This window comes from Panthera pardus, unplaced genomic scaffold (assembly GCF_024362965.1).
Source record: "Panthera pardus isolate Hobbes unplaced genomic scaffold, ASM2436296v1 HiC_scaffold_2, whole genome shotgun sequence".
Classification (NCBI taxonomy): Eukaryota; Metazoa; Chordata; class Mammalia; order Carnivora; family Felidae; genus Panthera; species Panthera pardus.
In genome coordinates this window covers 120097809-120118843 of record NW_026526765.1, presented here as the reverse complement: position 1 = coordinate 120118843, position 21035 = coordinate 120097809, and the positions used below count along the sequence as shown (strand labels likewise).

Genomic DNA, 21035 nt, shown 5'->3' with positions numbered 1-21035 from the left:
TAGTGCTAACACGGAGCAGAGAAAACAGATGGCTCTGTGAGGAGTTTTGATAGTCTCACCTTAAGCCAAATAATGTAAATCTGCTTTATATTGCCTTGTAATAAGTCCTGAGTGGTACACTTTGATTCTTCTCTAATGTAGAGATTCCTGGTGCATTTGCCAGGTGTCTGAAAGAATGCTATATGCTCCCTCAACAGTGATAGATCTGGCTTACCTTTTCTACCAGGTCAGTGCATCAATGCGTTGTCCTCATCAACTCCAACATGGGGATTTAAAAAAAAAAAAAATCAGTCTCTTTTACTCTTCTCCTCAAAAAATGTTCATCTAATCAATACTTATTGAGAGGCCTGCTGTATTCTAGTTACTGAACCCTCTTTACAAATAATTCTGCAGGGTGCAAGAGCAAGGTTTTCACATTTGTTCAGGAGGAAGTCGTTGGGAAGAGCTGTCAGATAGATTTTTATTGGCTTCACTTTCAAGAGAGCCTCCCTCAGCCAGCAAATGTGATACTGGTAGGAGTGGAAAGGGTGAGCCAAAGGGAGCGTTGCTAGGTGAGAAATAGACAAGCAGCAGCAGCCGCCATTTGATTTCGATTCTCTCCAGCCCATCAGGCCGTGGTGACGAGAGGCACACTTGTCACGTGAGGAGGGGGAGCCCGTACCCAGCTCCAAAGCTCTGGCCCCTCTGGACGCTGTTGAGACACATCCTTCTTTAGTGAAAGCTATTCAGACTGGCTTTACTTTCCATGCTTCAGATTCAAACAGTTCCTTCTCCTACCTCTTGCAATACAGCTTGAGGCCCACCATGAGAAGGGTGTCTCCCCTTGATGTAAAAAATGCATGTCAGTTACTGAGTGGCAGACCAAAGGTGTCTTACTAGTAACTGCTCAGAAGCGGCACTTAAAGTTTCTAAATTGAGCCTGTTGATCGAGATTGACGAGGATTCCAGCAAGATGCTGTGCTAAGAATTCTGTCTGCCACACAGTCCTTGGCAAGTTCTCTGTGTATGTGCTCAGAGCTTCAGGGAAGGATGTTTTTTGGGCATCCTAAAGTGTCTCAAGATGGTTGTGGCTTTCGATTACTGCTATACTTGTATTAATTGGAAGTTGGTAAAATTACTGTTAGGTTTAAATTGGGTGGAAGTTTTGTTCTTACATAATGGTTGCATTGTTGACTTTGTAATTACTGCTTAGCTTCTTTTGAGTTTTTTGTTAATTGCCAAGGTTTTTTTCTCCCCTGGAAAGGGGGACTGAGTGGGGAAGTTGCGTGAGGTTGTAGTTAAGCACGGAATCTAGTCTAGAGGACTCTGCCACTTGTTAGCTTTGTAACCTTCAGAGCGTTATTTAACCTTCATAATGCTATAAAGTAGAGGTGGTGGTAGTGCCCCACAGGCTTCAGGACAAATTAAAGTAATTCATGTAAATGCTTGGTATGGTACATGGCCCATAATTTGTGGTGGAAAGTGGTTGGACAAGACATGGGTGGTAGGTGGTTATTTTATATTTGACTGCTATTAAAAAAAATTGAGAACCTGTTGCTCTAAAAGTTGGTTTTAGATCAAACTTTTTTCGTGTTTTCCTTTAGTCCTTTAATTAATTTCAGTTGGTTGAATTAACATGCTAATGAGTCCAGTGTCACTGGATCCCTCAAACTACACCCCCATCCTTAGCCTTCTATGCCTTGTGGGGTAAGTGTGAAGGGAAGGAAGGAGAAGGATGATCGCGATAGTGGTGAAATTTCATTTTTATGGAGTGTTCAGTGGGACACGGAATTGTGATAAATGTTGTATATCTCTTACCTCATTTAATTTTCACAGCACCGCTAAGAGGTAGGAAATGTTAATATCCCCATTTTACAGGTGGCAAGATTGTGGTTTAGAGATGGTAAGTGATTTGAGAAAGCATGTTAACTGATTCAGTCTTCCTTGGAGCCATAATTCACCAACTGTTTAGTGACTCATGTCCCTGTGAGTTGATCCAGGACAATTATGTTCTGTCCTTTCAAGACCAAGGCTCTTGAAAAGCTTCCTTGAAAGCTTATAAACCTGGGATAATTCTGCTTATCAGTTGTAAGAGAGAAGCCATGGCCAAAGAGACCTTTTATTTCAGGGAGCTGTACTTAACTCTGTGCTTCAGTCTTAGACTAGTAACTATGAGATCTATAGAAGAAGGTTTCCCCTGAAATTAATACAACACTGTATGTTAATTATACTTTAATAATAATAATAATAATAATAATAATAATGATAATAAAGATTTTCCCAGAACAGACTGTTTCTAAAGGGTGAATTGCACGCCCTTATCTTGTGTCAGTATGAAAGATATTTATGAACCATAGACTACTGGTTTTGCTTGATAGTCATGTGCATTTGCTGCTGATTGGAAAAGTGAACAAATATTGTAACCTCCGTTTAGAGGCAAGATAGAATAGGAAGCCTCCCACTGGCTGTCTGTCCTTGGACAAACTAACCTCTCTGGGCCTCAGGTTTCACATCTGTTAAATGGGAATAATGCTAGTACGTAAGCCATATGGTGGTTAAAAGGATTCAGTGATGTGTGTGGTACTTGGTAAATTAAACAAAGCCATCCCCACTTAGTGCTATTACCGTGCTGCCATCTGGCCTGTGAGATGGTGAGGCTGTTCTCCCCTCCCCCCGCCCCCCGGGGGCATTCCCTGTCAGGCCATGTAGTCACACAGTTCTGGCAGGCATGGTTTGTTAGCTTTATTTCAAAACTCATTCTCTTTGCCTCATTTACCAAAGTAGACAGAGATTAATGGCCTGGCCTCAAAGGATCGGGCAGCACATGTTTCTGGCACCTTTGGCTCATTGATCACGCCTCTCCAATTTGGGGAATGCTTGGGTGTTGTGGGCAAGGGCCTCCTGAGACCCCAGAAAGCTTGAAGGAATGTAATTTAGTGCTAATTCTCCTCCTAATTAAGGAGAGCTAAAAGCCTTGAATTTTGTTTTCCTTTCTTGATTTTGCCACTAATAAACAGGAGCTAGTTTTTCTTGGATGGAAAGTTTAAATGTAATGGACAGAATGAATTGATCAGGGGTGGCCCCAAAAAAACACTTGACAGAATAGAGTCTCTTCGCTTGCACTTCCCTTACCGAGCTTTTCAAGGTTAGCGAACACCATTCACCATGGATTGCTGGTCCTAGCTGTTTGGTGGCTACCCGCTTCACTCACAGATGACAACATCTTGGAGGATCACCTTGCTGTCCTCTGCCCCAGAGTCATCTCCCTCCCTTCTCTACTGTGCACTGATGGCTTGTTGCACTGGTCTTCCTCCCCCCTGAAGGCCATGTGCCAGGATCACAGTCTTTTGGCTCCTAATCCTTAGAACTCTTTTTTTTTTTTTAACATTTTTTTTTTAATTTTATTTTTGAGAGACAGAGCGTGAGTGGGATAAGGGAAGAGAGAGAGGAGACATAGAATCCAAAGCAGGCTCCAGGCTCTGAGCTGTCAGCATAGATCCCGACACGGGGCTCGAACCCACAAACTGAGATCATGACCTGAGCCAAAGTCAGACTCTTAACTGACTGAGCCACCCAGATGCCCCTAATCTTGAGAACTTTTAAGCATAAAAAGTGATGCCTTTTCATTTGCCACGCAATCTGCCTCAAGTATGGAAACCCTTTTCTTTAATTTTTATCCTCCTGACTTCCGAATAGTGTCTGTGCCTCTGTAGTCTTCTTTAAGAAATCAATAATAATGATGGATTTATTTGTCTTATTTAGAGTTTGATCATTCAAAACCTTCTTGGTCGACTTGTTCAATTTACAGATAAGGCAGTAGAGGCCCAGACCTGGTGATAGCTTTACCCAAAGACAGAAGGCAACTGAGGGGCCAAGTTGAAAAGCTCTTCACCAGCCATTCCCACCCATACTTGGCTAGCAGATGAAAATCACTTTTAGAGTTTCATGGCTCTCTTTTTCGAGGTGCTTGGTCAGTACTTCCAGGGCTTAAATAAGTGCTTCTCAGCCATGAGTAGCCATCACAATCCCTTGAGATAGATACATAGATACATAGATACATACATACATACATACATACATATATGTGTACATAGTTAGGATGACCAACTTTACCCTATGCCTTTTCATATATACAGAATCATAATCACCAAAGAAAGATTTGAAAAACGTTGATTCTGTCCCCCCCCCCCCCCCACCAAGCAGAGGATTTACCTTAATAATGTTACCATATCAGGGATTGGCAAACTGCCCTACAGGCCAAACCCAGCATATTATCTGCTTTTTTTATTGCCTGTGAACTAAACATGTCATTTATAGATGAATATTTACAATTGATTTGATGGGAATACTAACTTTGACCCCTAATTAAGTCCAATGTTATCCTCCCTGTATAAAACCAATAAACAAAACTTCATTCTTCTGATTTGTGGATCTGCATTTTGAAAAATTACATTCCTTGGAAAAGATACTCCACATGGCCAATCTCATTTGAGAACTACTTACTCTAGAGAGGTATTGAGCCGAGCATTTCTGAAAAGAAAGCCTCGAAACCCTAATGGGGATTTTTACCTGCAAGGAATATTGTATCTGTATTTTAAAAACATGCTATATTTAAAATTTGTCAACCAAAAAATTTGTGGAAATTAGTTTTCTCTCTTATTGAACATGTACCTACATAATATTGATTTTTGTCTCTTGGCCTACAAAGCCTGTTATATTTACTTTCTGACTCTTCACAGAAGAAACTTGCAGATTCTTGCAATATGTCATTGTCTGTTTTCTATTGGAGTATTTTCCCTTTTTCTGTATTGGACCACTTCCCCTTTTATGATTTCTGTGAATCACTTAAGGGTTTTATATTATGAAAGTAGTATATTCTCCTTACAACATTAAAATTTCAAAAGTATATAAAGTAAAATGTGATTGGCCCCATTCCCTATTGTTAATACTTAGCAGTTTATAATGTATCTTTTTCCTGACTATGCCATTTACTAGCTGTGAGACCTTAGTTAACCTCTCTGTTTCAAATTCTCCATCTGTAATACAGTGATAACACTTCCTACCTAACAGAATTGTTGTGTAGATAATTTGAGATAATTCATACGTATTTCTCAGCACCTTCCTTGGTTCACAGTAAATGCTTAATGATTGTAACTATTTAAAAGTTTTCTTCTTTTTAATTTGTATACACACATAAATTTGTTTTTTTTTTTTTAAAGAATATGATCTTTGGGGGCGCTTGGGTGGCTCAATTGGTTGAGCGTCCAACTTTGACTCCGGTCTTAATCTCATTGTCTGTGGGTTCAAGCCTCATGTCTGGCTCTGTGCTGACAGCTCAGAGCCTGGAGCCTGCTTCAGATTCTGCAGCTCCTTCTCTCTCTGCTCCTCCCACCTTGCACTCTGTCTTTCTCCAAAGCAAATGTTAAAAAAATTTTTTTAGAGAATATTATCTTTTATTTTTTTTACAGTAAAGTTCCACAGGTGATTCTGATGTACACACAGTTGAGAACAGCTGAAGTGAATCCTAGGCAGTAGATGATTTTAGAGGGGATTCATATTTGGGGCCCACAAATTGCCTTCCATCTTACAGCACAAATTAGGGAAAGGGACAGGATATAATTTTCTTCGTTGAACCTGGGATGGTATAAAGTACACACAAGTAAATGTTTATTTCTATTTTCCAGGTCTACAATTCGAACAAAGACAGTCAGAGCGAAGGGAGTAAGTATGTCCCTTGGATAATTTCCTACAGCTGGGGTTGGGATGGAGCTTTAAAAGTTGCTGCTCTGGGGAAGAGCCACCAGGGGGTGCTGTGGGCATGTTGGGTCTGCCCCTTGCCCCTGGCGCTGTGTGAGGTGCTTCCACACTGACTTACTAAGTCAATGACTCCAGGGCATTCAGTGAGCTTGACTGGCAAGGCTGTAATGACACCTTGCATTATATAACCCTTCGCACTTTACAAAGCATTTTCATGTATATTATCTCAGTTAATCCTAGTTCTTGATAATGTAGTTCCAATCACCATTTAAAAGCCACTTAATTGAATAATACACAGCTCCCCAAGAACCCTGTCCTATGGGAAAGCCAGAATTGCCTCCTAGCCGGTCTTGTTCAAAGGACTGGAGAGGCAGCAGCTGTCTTGGTGATGGCTTAGTAACTCTGTGTTCTTCGTTACATTTTTGAAGAGGAAAGAGTAGAAATGGTAAACTCTGTAATAACACTCTTCTTTGATGGGAGTGACCCTGGGCAGTCTCTGTAGAATATACAACACATTTCCCCTACTGCTGGTTCCGAGCACTCTGGTTAATCATAATTTCCAAGGGCACCTGTAACCTTGCAAAGGCGATGGGATTAAAATGAAAAGCTATTGCGAGAGTGTTTGGACTGATGATATCCTTGGTGGATAGAAGTACTAACCAGTTCCTTCCAGGCTGCTTATAAGAGTGCAGAGGAAGTCCTGTCCCCTTGCCTCGAATTTGCTTTATAAAATCCACTTGAAGACAAATTCAAATATAGTGCAAACATGAATTCCAGTGATATCAAAAAAATCAGTAAAACAGGGACTCTCCATGTGGACAAAAGGATGAGGTATTTCTGTGTGTGTGAAATCCCTTAAAGGACAGAGATTTTCCTTTCGTTCTTTCCAAAATACAGATTTTGACCAGCAGTTTTATATAAAATACTAAGTAATTTGTATTGTTTGCTATTGGTACATTAAGAGGCCTTTCAAGGAGGGAAAAAGGTTTTTCTTTTTTCCTTTTCCCTCAAGAATTGAATAAAGGAAAATTTTTTCAAGGAAATATTCAAGGAAACAAGTGCTTCCCCCCCTCCCCGCCCCAATCATCAGGTGGGATTGTTCTAGTGTATTTGAAATCAAGCCTGGCTAACTTTTCTAAACTAACAATGGCAGAGGCACCTGGGTGGCTCAGTCAGTTGAGCATCCAACTCTTGATTTTAGCTCAGGTCATGATCCCAGAGTCCTGAGATCCAGCCCCACATCGGGCTCCACGCTGAGCATGGAGCCTACTTAACGTTTCCTCTCCTTCTGTCTCTGCCCCTCTCCTGCTCATGCGTGCATTCTCTGTCTCTCAAAATAAATGAATAAACATTAAAAAAAATTACATTAGCAAAAACCACAGACATAAAAATGAAAGAATATGGAAGGCCGTAGAGTAACTCACAGTAAGGGAGGAAGAACTAAAGAACCAGGTTTGAAAACATACCAGCTCTGGAGCCCCAGGAACCAGTAAAAAAGGGTCTTCTGAATAATAATTGCAGGTTGATGAAGGTCTAGACTGCTTTTAGTAGTCACCTCACTCTTCTAAAGATTCACATTCCCAGGAAGGATAACAACAGGTTGGTCTAGGTTGGGCAGATCAGGAGAAAACAACACACTGTCACTGACAGTTTTAAGAGTATTGCATAAGATGGGAGCAGGGTAGTTTGCCGGACAGAAATCAGGGAATCCACCATAACAAGAGAAGATAGATACCCAAGCAGACTAAAATAAAATAACATGCCTGTACGATGCCCCAAGCTGGGACACACTATTCTATAATAAAGGACCCAAGAACTGTGGGAGATGAGATGCATCTGAATGGAGACCACCACCCAGAAGGTTGCTTGTGACTTGTGATAAACCTTCTCTCTGCTTGAGATAAGGGCCTATAGATTTGAAAGATGACCCTGCTTCTTTTAGGGGGGCATGCCATCTCATCATACCATTCTGTAAGACCTTTGGGGAATATGCATTGGAAGCCAGTAGCCTTTGACCCAGTGATTTGTCTTAAGAAAATAGACTGGAGGACAAAAACGTTTGTGCAAAAAAGTTTACTGGAGCATTGGTAATAATAATAAAGATGGGGAGATAATCAGATGTCTACTAGGAAGTTGATTAAAAATATCAAGGTACTGTGTAGTCTTTAAAAACAACAAGAGCAATCTAAGTATATTTGTGGAAATGGCTCCCACAGTTTATTGTTAATTGAGGTTTAAAAAAATCGGGTTACAGAGCAATGTTCTTAGTAAAGTAAATTGTTTGACTCATTTAGATGTATTGATAGAAAAAGTCTGGAAAGACATTTATCATGAAACTGTTTATTCGGAGAGAGGGTAGATTATTGGGAGGGACTGACCTGTTTTTTTTTTTTTTTTCTCCATGCTTTGCGTTGTCTGCAGTGAGCATATATTTAAAATCATAGCTAGTAATAGATAGCATTTATCCACCACTTAACTATGTTTAAGGATGTTTTATGCATATGAACTTAGTTAATACTTGAAACACTGTGTGAGATAGGTACCTTTGACCTACTTTGTATATTAGGAAATTGAGACTAATAAAGTCAGGGGGCACCATTTAATCTGAATTCTGTGTAACCCCAGAGGCTCTACTGTTAACCACAAGAATATTCTGTCTCCTGAAGAAAAGAGCAACACAAGAAGTTCCATTTTGGAGAACACAGACCCTTGCAACAGTTTGCTCTTGGCATCCCATTATTCACAGAGTACAGAGAGCTGGCTGCCTGAAGTGTCTAATGATTTTTCAATTGCTTACCCTTTCATTTGGCAGGCTGGAGAGAAAAAAAAGATGGGGTAAAACATATTGGCCACTTTTCAGGAGTAGTTTGGATAGAAATGATTTTTTAAAGTATTATTGCAAAAGCTGTTCTGTTCACTGATGTCCAAGCTGGCACGACCAGAGTAGGGTTCTAGATTGATGCTTTCTCACCTCCTCTGGCCTTGGGACCCCCTTTTTCATATCACATAATGCCTTAGCCTCCCCTCCTTTCTGATGTGGTTGTACTTTCCGTATCTGTGGATCGAAGTAATTTTCATTTCCACTCTATATCCACCCATAGGGCTTATCTGCCACAGGTGGCACTATTGTCCAGGGTCTGATTGTTCAGCAACTCCCTGTCTGTTTATACCACAGTCAAAACTGTTCCAGAGGGTAGTCAGTCTGATAGGAATTTCAGAGTGTGACATTGCTCTTTGCCTTGAGTATCCAAATGCTAAATGGCTAACATTTTCCTTTCTAGAAAATGTTTTCATGGGAGTTTGAATGCCACCATTTTATCCCAGAGGCAGGATGTTTTGAAGGGCCAGGTAGCAAAAGGAAATTCCTCTGGGGACACTTCTGAATTTATTGCTTTCATCTTCAAGTTCCTCTCAGGGCATACAGTGCCTGTGGGGTGTTGGGGCCATAAATAATGCCTGTCTGCTGCTGGTACTTTCCAAATGGCCCAGTTGTCAGGGAGAGGATGGCAGCAGGTAAACAAATGCACATTTCTTCCCAGAGGCTTTTTCCTCTCTCCTTCTGTAAGCTCCATTTGAATCTCAGGTGTAGAGGGTTGGAATTAATCCTACTACCTGATTTGTGGCATGGGATCATCACAGGTTCCTTCCTTCCTTCCTTCCTTCCTTCCCTCCCTCCCTCCCTCCCTCCTTCCCTCCTTCCCTCCTTCCCTCCTTCCCTCCTTCCCTCCTTCCCTCCTTCCCTCCTTCCCTCCTTCCCTCCCCCCCCTTTGAATTCTCTTCCCAGCTGTTACTTCTTTCCTCCTCTGAAGACCACCATTCTAATGAGTACTTTAAAATTTTTTTTTTTGAGCAACGTATATTTTTTTCTACCTGTATTTTTCAGTTATATAAATTATGATATGTGTTGTTCTTTTTCTTTGCTTCCTGGGCATTGTGTTAGGAGCCATCTACATTCTCCTGTCTGCTTCTAGACTGTGGCTTCTGTCTGCTGCGCCGCACTCCCCCCCCCCCCCCCCCCCGTGTGTAACACTGTGTATCTGTTTTTACAGAGCTGCACACTCCATCTCCTCATGCTTCCAGCTCCTCATGACCACCACTAACACCACAATGAACATCTTTGTACATCTTGTACATCTCCCTGTGTGAGAATTTTTTTTGGAATATACCCATGAGGAGAATTGTTGGCCAAAGGGTGTGCATGTACTTAGTTTGAGGGAATATTTCTCCAGAGTGGTCAGTTCACAGTCCCATTACCCCTACACGAGGATTTCTTCTTTTCTGCCAACTCTTGCCATTATTCAGCTTTCTAATTTACTGTCACTCATATAAATAGAAAATGATAGCTCATTATTGTTTTAATTTGGGTCTCTCTGATAATCAGTATGTTTGAACATCTCTTTGTATGCCTGTTGACTGGGTTTCCCCTTCTGTTTATTGCCTATTCATGTCCTTTGCTCATTTTTCTATTTAATTTGCATTTTTTTCATGTTGATTGGTAAAGTTTGTTCTCTATTTTAGATACTCATCCCTTGTTGGTTGTAGACATTTTAAATACATTTTCCCATTTTGTCATCTGTGTATTAATATTATATGTGATAATCTTACTTGACTGTAAAGCTTTCTTATGTATTGAAATGCATCTTTTTTTGTGCCTTCTGGTTTATGATTTTCAAGTTGCATTTTAAAGAAGGTCTTTCTACAGTGCTTAGGTGGCTCAGTCAGTTAATGATCCAACTCTTGATTTCAGCTCAGTTCATGATCTCATAGTTGTGAAATGCAGCCCTGCTTAGCACTGGGCATGGAGCCTGCTTAAGATTCTTTCTCTGTCTTCCTCTTCCCCTTCCTCTCTCTGTTGCTATCTCTCTGTCTCTCTCTCAAAAATAAATGAAAGGAAGAAAGCAGGCCTTTATGACCTATGTCACAAATATATGCACCTACATTTTGTTTTTTTGGCTTCATAATTCTTTCTTTCCCAATGAGGTTTCTAATTCAACTGATACCTACCATTGTATATAGTGTTTCATGAAGATCCAGTTTTTTTTTTATCCACACAAAGACTCATTTTTCCCAAAAATGTCATTCTTTCTGGTTTTGACTTACAGTGCTGTCTTTATTGTATATTAGGCTTGCATATCTGAGCTCTGTCTCTAGTTCTTTATGTTCTTGGTCTGTTTGCTCGTGTGCCAGTACCTCTGTGCTTTTCATATGATGTCTTTGAGGTAAGTCTTAATGTCTGGTACTCTACTTTTTAAAATTTTTTTTAATTTTTTAATGTTTATTATTTTTGAGAGAGAAAGAGACACAGCATGAGTGGGGGAAGGACAGAGAGTGAGAGGGAGATGCAGAATCTAAAATAGCCTCCAGGCTCTGAGCTGTCAGGACAGAACCTGATGCGGGGCTTGAACTCACTAACTGTGAGATCATAACGTGAGCTGAAGCCAGACACTTAACCAACTGAGCCACCCAGGTGCCCTTGGTACTCTACTTCTTAAGATTTGACTTAGCTGCTTGTGGACCTCTGTCCTTCTGTGTAATTCTAACATAAGTTTGTAAGCTCCTCAAAACCTTAAAACTTTGCTTTAGAATTGCATTGAATTATATAGATTAATTCAGAGAAAATTGACACTTCTATAATCTTCGGTCATCTCACAAAACTTGGACTATCTTTCCCTTTATTCAGATCGCCTGTGCCCTTCATCAGAGTTTTAGTTTTCTGCCTAGAGGTCTTGGGTATTCTTGGTTAAGTTAATCCTTACAAGCTAAATTCAAAAATCAATCTGCTATTTTTTGCCAATTCTATGGGCCTCTTACCGGGGATCCTGCTGCCATCAGGGGACCTTCCCTGGGTTTGTTCATAGATGTCAGGATTATACATCAGTGATCCTGAGTTTTTTCTTACCTGTTAGAGAAAGGAAGGGAAAAAAATACAAGTAAGGATACTAGAGAGGAAGGGAGAATGGTTTGTTATTCCATAAGGTGCTTTTCCGATCACACACCAGTGCCAGTTACCTAGGCAGCTGATACCTGTCATGGATTTGCCTCCTTTCTCATTGCAAAGAATAGGACTCTGCCCTGGGCAAGAACCCCTCCTCCCAGTCCACCCTATCTGGCCCCTTGTGCCTCCTCAGTCTCCATGTCCTATTGCTTGCTCTCCTTTTGACTGCAGCTGTGAGATTTCTCACCAGAGGCTCTGTGAGAATTGGTTTATTCTCCTTTGAAATGAGCTCCAGTAGGTATCAAGAGAAGAAGCCGAGAAGTGGCCTATTCCCCTCCAAGGCTGCTGTTGTCCTGTAGTCCCAGCTGAGGGACAGTTAGAGCATGCAAGAGAGTAATGGGAGGGCAGGCTTTCCTAGGGTGGGTTGATGTCTTCGAAGTTAGAAGTTTTAAATAATAAATGTCACTGCCTACTTAGTTCTGAAAAGATTAGCTTGTTTACAGAAATGCTACCCTCCCACTGCTTCTCCAGCTGTTTAAAGGCTGAAGGCTGACAAACTGAGCCGCAGAGAGCTCAGTCTCCTAATCTTGACTTCACGGTGCCACTTTCCTTAATGTGAATATTAATTCAGATTCCATGGGTTAATCAGATTATTTCAAAGGAATATGCCCAGGTTGCCTCAGACATGCCTTCTTGTGCACTTCAGACTCAGCTCAACACCGACCGTCTGGCTTTTCGAGAGGATCTTGCAGTGGTCTATGGTGCTTCCCACTCTTGTTCCCTGTGTTCTGGTTTGCCCCTACCTGCACCTTTCACTTGGTTTCCCAGCAGGAGTCCAGCATTCCTGGAGCACTTCACTGAATTAATAGCTCTTGGGAGTTTTTAAGTGCCTGTGGCCCTGGGCAGTGTGAGTGTGGAGGGGAAGGACACCCACAAGTAGAACATGTACCTCTGCCTTTAAGGAGTATATGGTCTGCTTTTGAGGTTGACAGCACACAGAGATGATAGCCAGATGGCCCAGTGCGTGTGTGGGTGAGTGTAATCGTCATGCTATCTGTAGATACACCTGCTGTGCAGACAAAATGCCCCGAGCCAGTTGGTTGGAGAGTGAGCTCAGAATGGGGTTCCATCTAGGCTAGCAAGATTTAAAAAAATGGGAACTTCCTACCTTCCCTCCTCTTCCTCCAGGAGAAGGAAATAGAGCACTTCCTTTGCTTCCACATCTCAGTCCCTTCTTTTCCTTCCAGTTTGTTGTTAATCTTTGACAGGAATCCTTTGTGTTTATAAAATGCTCAAGAAGTCACTGGAGTTTGTTATTTACACTGGATCTTGTGTATGTGTGTGGGGTGGGGGAAGCAGTGATTGGAGAAAGAATGCAAAGTTGGAATTAGGATTCACTCATCTGTAGGGTGTAGACATTGAATCTCCTAAGCAGCTTGAAAAACAGTTATTTTTACTAACTATAAAAATCATATGAACTCATTGTAGAATGTGCAGGAAATACAGCATTTATTTTCAGAAATTCAATAGAAGTCATCTCTAATACCACCCCAGTGATATTTCCTTCTTGTCTTTTTTTCGTGATATCTTTCTTACATGGATTTTGTCAATGTTGACATGTATTTTGACTTACTTGGCATTACAATGAATATACTTTTGGCATCCTGCTTTAAAAAATTTACAAGCATTTTCCCACGTCATGAAAATTGTTTATGAATGCCATTTGCAATGGTTGTTTAATATTCTGTCATAGGATTATATCCACATTTCTTGAACTATTTCCTGTCATTGGACTTAAATGTCCCTTCCAGATTTTTGCTCTTATGAGTAATATCAGCCTGAACACTCCTCTACATCAGTTTTTGCACATACCTCAGATAATTTCCTGTGGGTAGGCTCTGCCATGTGGATTGGAGAGAGCTGTTTTAGTGGAGGGCCACGTGAATCGTGTGGCTTAGCATGCTGGCACACTGGCTCCGGAACTGTGGGTCAGTGCAGGACATCTTTCAGCTTGCATTGCCTTTTATGTAAAAATGGAGGATAAATAACACCAACTGCCTCACGAAGTTGCCGTGACGATTGGAGTTTAGCAAAGTGTCTGGCATATTAGTTAAGAAATGCTTCATTACCGTTGGTTCTCATCTGTCTCATTATCTGGTCGTGCCAATTACTGTGTCGTGTGAGAGGGGGAAAGCTCCCTGGATGGGCAGAAGAGTTCCTGAGGGGAGCAGGGAGGAGAGCGGAGGGTGGCAGCTAACGCCCCTGCTGTTGTCAGGCCTGGCGCCTTGTGGGTGTTAGTTCATTAAATGACTACATTTCTCGAAGTGGCATATGCATGCTACTCGTGGTATCTCTGATCATTTTAGATAGTACCGGGCACACATTTTAAATTCCCATTTGGATTTGTATGTTTATTTCCACATTTATTAGGGGGAAAACACATGAACATGTAAACCCTCAGGTTGTCTCAATGCTATTGCTTAGCAAACCAGGAGGCCTTTTCAGTAAAGAGTCATATAGTAAATGTATTCAGTCTCGCAGTACTCTAACTCTTGATATTGCAGTGTGAAAGCAGCCATAGACAACACGAAAGCAAATGCATGCTTGCTAATGAAACTCAATGTACAATCAGGCAGTGGTGTATTTGGCCCACATACTATAGGTTGGTCAACCCTTAGACTACTTTTTAAAAACCTACCCTGGTATTAAGCTACCTAAGATGGCGTGAAGTTACGGCAGGCAGCATGAAAGCGGTACATCCATGGTGGGCATTAGTGGAAATGCTGTTCACAACGACCGCGTTTACAAATGAGCATTAGGCTTTAAAAAGTCCAGGTAGTATGGTCAGGAAGTAGTGGCGATGATGCTCAAACCAGAGTCGGCCTGATTGCCATAGTCACGCCCCGCCTTCCTCCACCTCTCGATATGCGTGACGTCTTTCCTTTGTTACGCCATCTTGTCACTTTGTGGCAAACCCAGTGGGGCCGTAAGGCCTTCCATCATCAGCCCCACCTAACCTTCTCAGCTCTTTGCTCTTGAGGGGCCATCCCATATTCCTTCTCAGTGAGCCTCCTCATCAGGACTATCAGTGGCTCCTCACATGCTGTGCATGATGCCCAGAGACCGTTAATGTGTGTCGGTGGCTCTGCAGCTTCCCAGGCACGGAAGCGTAACACAGCCCACTGCCCTTCTGCAGGCATCAGACAACACAGCCAGTGCTGCTTGGGTTCCTGTTACATACATTCATCATTCTTTCAAGGCCTCATTCAGATCACATTCCCTGATAGTGTCGTATCCAGTCTTTTCTTGTTCTGCGAGGGCAAGATTGAGGACCAGGAGAGGGGATGGGAAGGTGCCGTTACCTTGCTCTGCATGCTTATTGCCCTACCTCTGATTTATACATTCCCTTCCTCTCTGTGCCTCCGTTTCCTGTGATCTGTAAAACAGGAAAAAGAAAGAAAAAGAGTAAATCCCTCTTTTAAAAGAGGGATTTTTTTCTTTTTTTAACATTTGTTTGTTTTTGAGACAGAGAGAGAGCATGAATAGGGGAGGGTCAGAGAGAGGGAGACACAGAATCCGAAGCAGGCTCCAGGCTCTGAGCTGCCAGCACAGAGCCGGACGTGGGGCTTGAACTCACAGACTGTGAGACCGTGACCTGAGCCGAAGTCCGATGCTCAACCGACTGAGCCACCCAGGTACCCCAAAGGGGGATTTGCTCTTAAAGATGGTAGGGAACGACTTCATGGGATCCTATGGGTCCCTGGGTTTAAAAGATTTTTAAGCCTTCAGACATTACTAAGTCCCACAGTCTGAGGAAAGCAGCAGAGGACAGAAAAGAGGATTTTCTTTTTCCTTTTGCTTCCAGTCACCTTCGGCCTTTTGCTGTTAGAACACCCACAGTTGAGAGGCAAGAGAAGGCAGCCACTGGTAACCAGAATCCCTGTGGGATCAGAGCCATCCAGTGGCTGCCAGGCCTCCACCGGTCGGTAGCTTATAAATAGAACATTTCCCTTTTTAAACCTGAGAAGGATGGGCTGCATTAATGGGCATGGTGGCCTGGCCTCCTGAGTACTGGCCCACGAGGCAGTCAGCTGAGCACACCTTCCCCTCCAGCTTTCCATCCACGCCTTCTAGGCCAGGGCTGATAGGGGACAGGCGCTCATTCCCTCTCTTGCCTGAATTCCTTTCCAGCCTCCCACCCCCACCCCTTTTGGCCCTTGGCTTCGTCATTTCCCCTCCCTCCTGTGCCATGGCAGGTTTCTGTGGCTGCCACTTTTATCTCCTGAGCCACAGGCAGGCAAGATGGTGTAATTCTAGCTCGCCTAAGTGCTGACTTTCTCCAGCTTGCTTTCCATTATCACTTGTGCGTGCAACACAGTGGGTGTGGCCCACGTAGAACTCGAAATTATATTTAGTTGAGTGGTAATACCCTAGCTGGAGAATGATCCTGGCTGAGGAGCTGGGGGCTAGCAAGAGAGAAAGGAGAAGGAGCAGCTTGTTTTCTCAGAGATTTTGTTGCATGAGATCTCAGCTATTTTGTTTGGTGGGACCCCATCCCCCAAGGATATGACTGGCGATCGTGCTCCCCTGGCTGGCCTGGACTGTCAGAAGTCTTTCTGCTTGTCTTAAATGACACTTAACAAACCATTCTCTCATCCTAGGCAGGTGTGAACCACCCCTTGGCATCCTAGTTTGGGCTTCAGCCAAGAACATCGAGCAGGTCCCTGGCTGCATCTTGAACTCCTAAAGCCCAGTGCACAGGGTTGTTGAGGCAGAGACTGAAAGATTTTCCTCAAGGCTCTCGATTAATGTTTATTGGGCACACACATATTACTGGGCTTTGTGCTCAGGGTTTGATGTACATTCTGTTCTTTGATCCTTATAAGAACTCTATGAGGTAGATAATATTATTGACCTCATGTAAAGATGAGAAAACCAAATCCTCATTTTTAGTGCATACTGATGGCCTGTCAAAGTCATCCCTTCCTACCCTGATGAGAGTATTCAGAGTGTGCAACTCACATTTGGCATGTAAGAATCAGCAGAAGCTATCAAGTCCTGTTGCCCACAGTGGGGATAGTGTTGACTGGTAGTTGGGAGTGTGGACTGTGCAGAATTATTAACATACATGGGTTGTAATCCCAGCCTCACTACTTACTGTGTGTGTGACCTTGGAAAATTAGTTTCCCTGGGTCTCAGGGTTTTTTATCTATAAGATGGCTATAACCTTATTACCTACATCATTGGTTTGTTGGAAGGATTGAGTGGGATTAGGATGGAACAGCAGTGCCTGGTAGTCTAAGCAGTCATTAAATGTCATTATCTGCCATTGTTGTTATTAATAACATCATCATTACCCCAAACCAGAGGCTATTTATATAAAAGCATGACAGCCCACAATCTCTCTACAGTTCCTCAGAGTGCTGTTACGGACATCACCTTATCTGATTTTCACAGCAACTGATCTGTACCAATGAGAAGGGTCCCAGAGGCCAAGTACACCCATCTCCCACAACCAGTTAGTGGTAACTCCAGCCACAAATGTTCAGCCTCTGATTATGAATGTCATCTCTAAGACAGGTAGAAGGTAAAGGCAGGAGAAGGGTGTAGGTGGGCAGGAGAAATTAGTTCTTTGCTTGAAACCCTTCCTCTTTCAAAAAGGTGGTGATGATCTCTTTTGGTTGAGAAATCAGTGTGCAACCGCCTATGCATCAAGGCAGAAAGGAATTGATGCTTCTCCACTGTAATTCCTTCTCTGGTTGCCCAGATCACCGTGTAAGAGACCAGGTGGTCCTGATGAAGCCGGTTGGCCTTACCATGGTGTGCGTTAAGCATGGCTCTTGCACAGCTGCCGGATTGGGAATTTTAAGGAGACTGCAGATGTAGAAACCCACAAGGAAACAGAGTCCTGCAAGCCAGTCCGCAGCCCTCATCTTGTGCTCTGTAAGAACCCAGACACTACCACTTGGGCTGCGGTGTCTGGCTGAGAACTGGATCGCTCTTCACAGGTATCTTAGAACCTCTCTTGACTCTGGCGGAGAGCTGGTAGGTTTATTTCAGGCCAGGCAGGGATTTCATCTCTTTTCTTCTACTTAGTTTGCTTTCTTTACTCTATGTCCCTCTTGGCTTGTGTGTGTGTGTGTGTGTGTGTGTATGTGTGTGTGTCCACAGAAACCATGAAAAAGAAGATAGGTGCCTTTGTACCTGGTAGGCTAGGGGGAAAATTCCGATTGGCAGTGTTCGTGCTTAGAGGTCAGGGGATGAATGAGATCCCAGTCAGTCATATTTGTACTGTGCATCCTGCTGCAGGGCCCCTGAACTCTAGAAGGTACCAGTGTGTTCAGCCAGCTGCTCAGCATTTGAGGCTCCTGGAGTGTGGGGATTTCTCTACCTGTTGGTTTCTGGTGTCTCAGCTGGTGAAAATATGGATTATATCTGTTGCTTCATCCAGAAAATATTTATTATATTTATTGATGCTACAGCAATGAACAAGGCAGATAAAGTCCCTGTTCTCATGGAGTTCTAATGAGAGAAACTGACAGATGGCAAGTAAACAAAGGTATACAGAGAGGGGCTAGGAAGAATTAAGAGCAAAGAGATAGTGCCTAACTAGAGAAGAGAGAACTAGATACCTGGAGCAGAGAGGCCTCTCTGAAGATGTGACATTTGAGCAGAAACCTGAACAAATGGAGGGAGTGTGACATGTTAGGAGCCAGCAGAGGAACCAGCATGTGCAAGGGCCCTTGCAGTGGAGGGGGTAAACCAGCTGTGTTCAGGGATTATCGGGAAAGGCTGCAATGACTGGATTGGAGGAAGCCAGACGGAGAGTGGCCAAGTAAGCTGGGACTAGACCGTGTGAAGCCATGGTCAGGTGGAAAGCTTGTGTTCTGAGTGTCATGAGAAGTCCCTGGAGAGTTGTGATCAGGCAAGTGACACATGAGCCAGTGTGTATTTTTAAAAGATGGCTCTAGCTGCTGGTAGAGAATAAACTGTGTGAGGCAAAAGGAGAAACGGTTGGGAGACTATTGCAGCAAGCCAGGCGAAAGACAATGGTTGCTTGGATCAAAGTATTAGCAGTGGGGATGGTGAGAAGCAGTTGGGTTCTGGATGTGTTTTTAACCGATGACTGATGAGGTTGGCTGATAGATTGGAGTGAGGGCAAAGCAAGGATCAAGGATGACTGCGTTGAAGTAGGACATCTTGCTGGTAGAAGATGGTACCCTCCCATCCCATCCTTCCAGCCGGGTTGAATATAGTTGTCTGGTCAGGCACAAATTAAGACAGTTGTTCCCAAAAGTGTTATTTTTCTATCATTGACTTCATGTTGTTGTTGTTTTTTAACATATACGTATACCACTAGTATTGTTACTATGTACCTACTAATTTTCTTAAATGAGTTCACTCTTTTTAACTGAAATTTATTTTATAAATAGAGTATGTCGTGCTATGTGTAATAAAAAGATAAATTTCTAATATTCATTGAAATAAGTACACAACTACAACTATTAGAAATATTTGTGAATCATTTGGAGTCATTTCATACACCAGTAGTAGCACAAACAGCATTATATTCCGAGATACATAGCACTGGTAAATGTCTGTTGTTAGATGGGGACTGTGGAACAGATGTTGATAGCTAATTAATTCCTAACAATCATTTCTGTTCATCTGTAGTGATAGTTTTTTGTTTTTGTTTTTGTTTTTTTAAAGCTCATCTATTTTTGAGTGAGAGAGAGACAGAGCAAGCCGGGGAGGGGCAGAGAGAGAGAGAGAGAGGGAAAGAGAGATTCTGTGCTGTCAGCACAGAGCCCAGTGCGGAGCTCGATCTCACAGACCATGAGATCATGACCCGAGTTGAAACTAACAGTCAGACTTAACCAGTTGAGCCACCCAGGTGCCCCTTTAGTGATACTAGTTTTAATTGCTTGGTATACAGTACAATACAGTACATCGTTGTCCCAAGTGTGCTTCTCAAGCCTGCTGGAGTACAGCCTGTGGGAGGGTGCCCACAAGCTCCCTGGCAACAAGCATGGTCCTGGTTCTCTTGTCCACTAGATTTGAGAGCTCCTGGAATAGAAAGGAAAGAATCCAGAAAACATGATCCCCAGCCCCCAGCCCTGACTGGTCATGTGAACTTGAGCAGAAGCAGACTGAGTTACAGTCCTGGTTCCATCACTCATTAATGCCAGAGCCTTAGTAGAAGTTCCTCAACTTCGTCTGACTCGAGATTTCCTGTCTACAAAATAGGGGTGTTGATGATGAGGATACGATGCATTTAAGTGCTTAGCCCAGAGCAGTGCAGTCTGTTCAGCAAGCCTTAGCTACTGTGGTCATTGTTACCACTTAGCAGTGTGAGCCTGACTTGTCTCATCATAAAAACTTAACAGATACATTGGGAAAATCAATTAAGCTATATATTTTATAAACAGCCATGTATCATCGTATAAGTTCATTGTACTCATTAGTGTGCAAACATCAAGAAGTTATTAGTGAGGACTGTAACAGTATTTGCCCATGTGATTATTAAGGGGATAACATGAACTTGGATATGAAAAATGTTTCATCACCTGGAAAGTTTGATTCAAATGTTGGTAATACTGCTAATGACCATCTATTGAAATACCAAACAAGTCAGTATATACATTTCCTTTGACTCTCTCAACACTCAGGTGAGTTATCCCCACTGTACAGGTGAGGAAAGTAAGTGTCAGAGGTGTAGCATTTATCCTATGAGTGTGGCAGAGACCTCAGTCTAATCCAGGTCTGTCTGGCTTCAGCCAGACTCTTCGTTCTCTTCCCAGATACATATTGCTTCTGTCTGGGTGACTTCAGTTAATATTAAAGTTGGTTCATACTCCCTGAATGTATACGTCTGGGGAGCAGAGTATAGGACAGAGTAGGCAGTAGCATGGGATGGGACACAGGGTCTTGGAGTTGAACTGGGATTAAAAACTGGCTGTGGGTAATCCCCAAAGTAGAGAATTCACACTTGGATAATTAAGAAGCAATTGGCCACCTTCCCGGGCCCCACTGGAAGCTTCTGAGAGCCACCACCATGAAGACTGTTTCCCAGGGGCCACAGCCGTGAAGCCCTGGGAACTCTCAGTCTTCACATGATTAGGAGAAAGGACGTGAGCCCCTTGAGTGTGTTAGCCAATTGGAAGTCTATTCTCCAGATGGATATGGTATTAAATTCAATGTGGGTGTTTCTCTTCATGGCTTTTAATGGTGTTGAAATTGATTAAATTCAGAATGAGTGAGGTAGGCCAGACTTTAAGAGCAAATCATGTTGGGAAATTGAGTAAATTTCTATGGTGAGAACATGCCCCTGGAGCTGTCCATAAAATGGTGGCCTGCTCATAAT

At 42.7% G+C, this 21035-nt stretch overlaps 1 protein-coding gene across 1 annotated transcript in view; it reads left to right on the top strand.

Annotated features, from left to right (window-relative positions):
• ARHGAP26 (Rho GTPase activating protein 26) overlaps positions 1–21035 on the top strand; it is a 422696-nt gene that overhangs the window by 218110 nt on the left and 183551 nt on the right. The window contains 1 exon segment of the mRNA XM_019424560.2: positions 5664–5700. Coding sequence (XP_019280105.2) covers positions 5664–5700 — 37 coding nt within the window.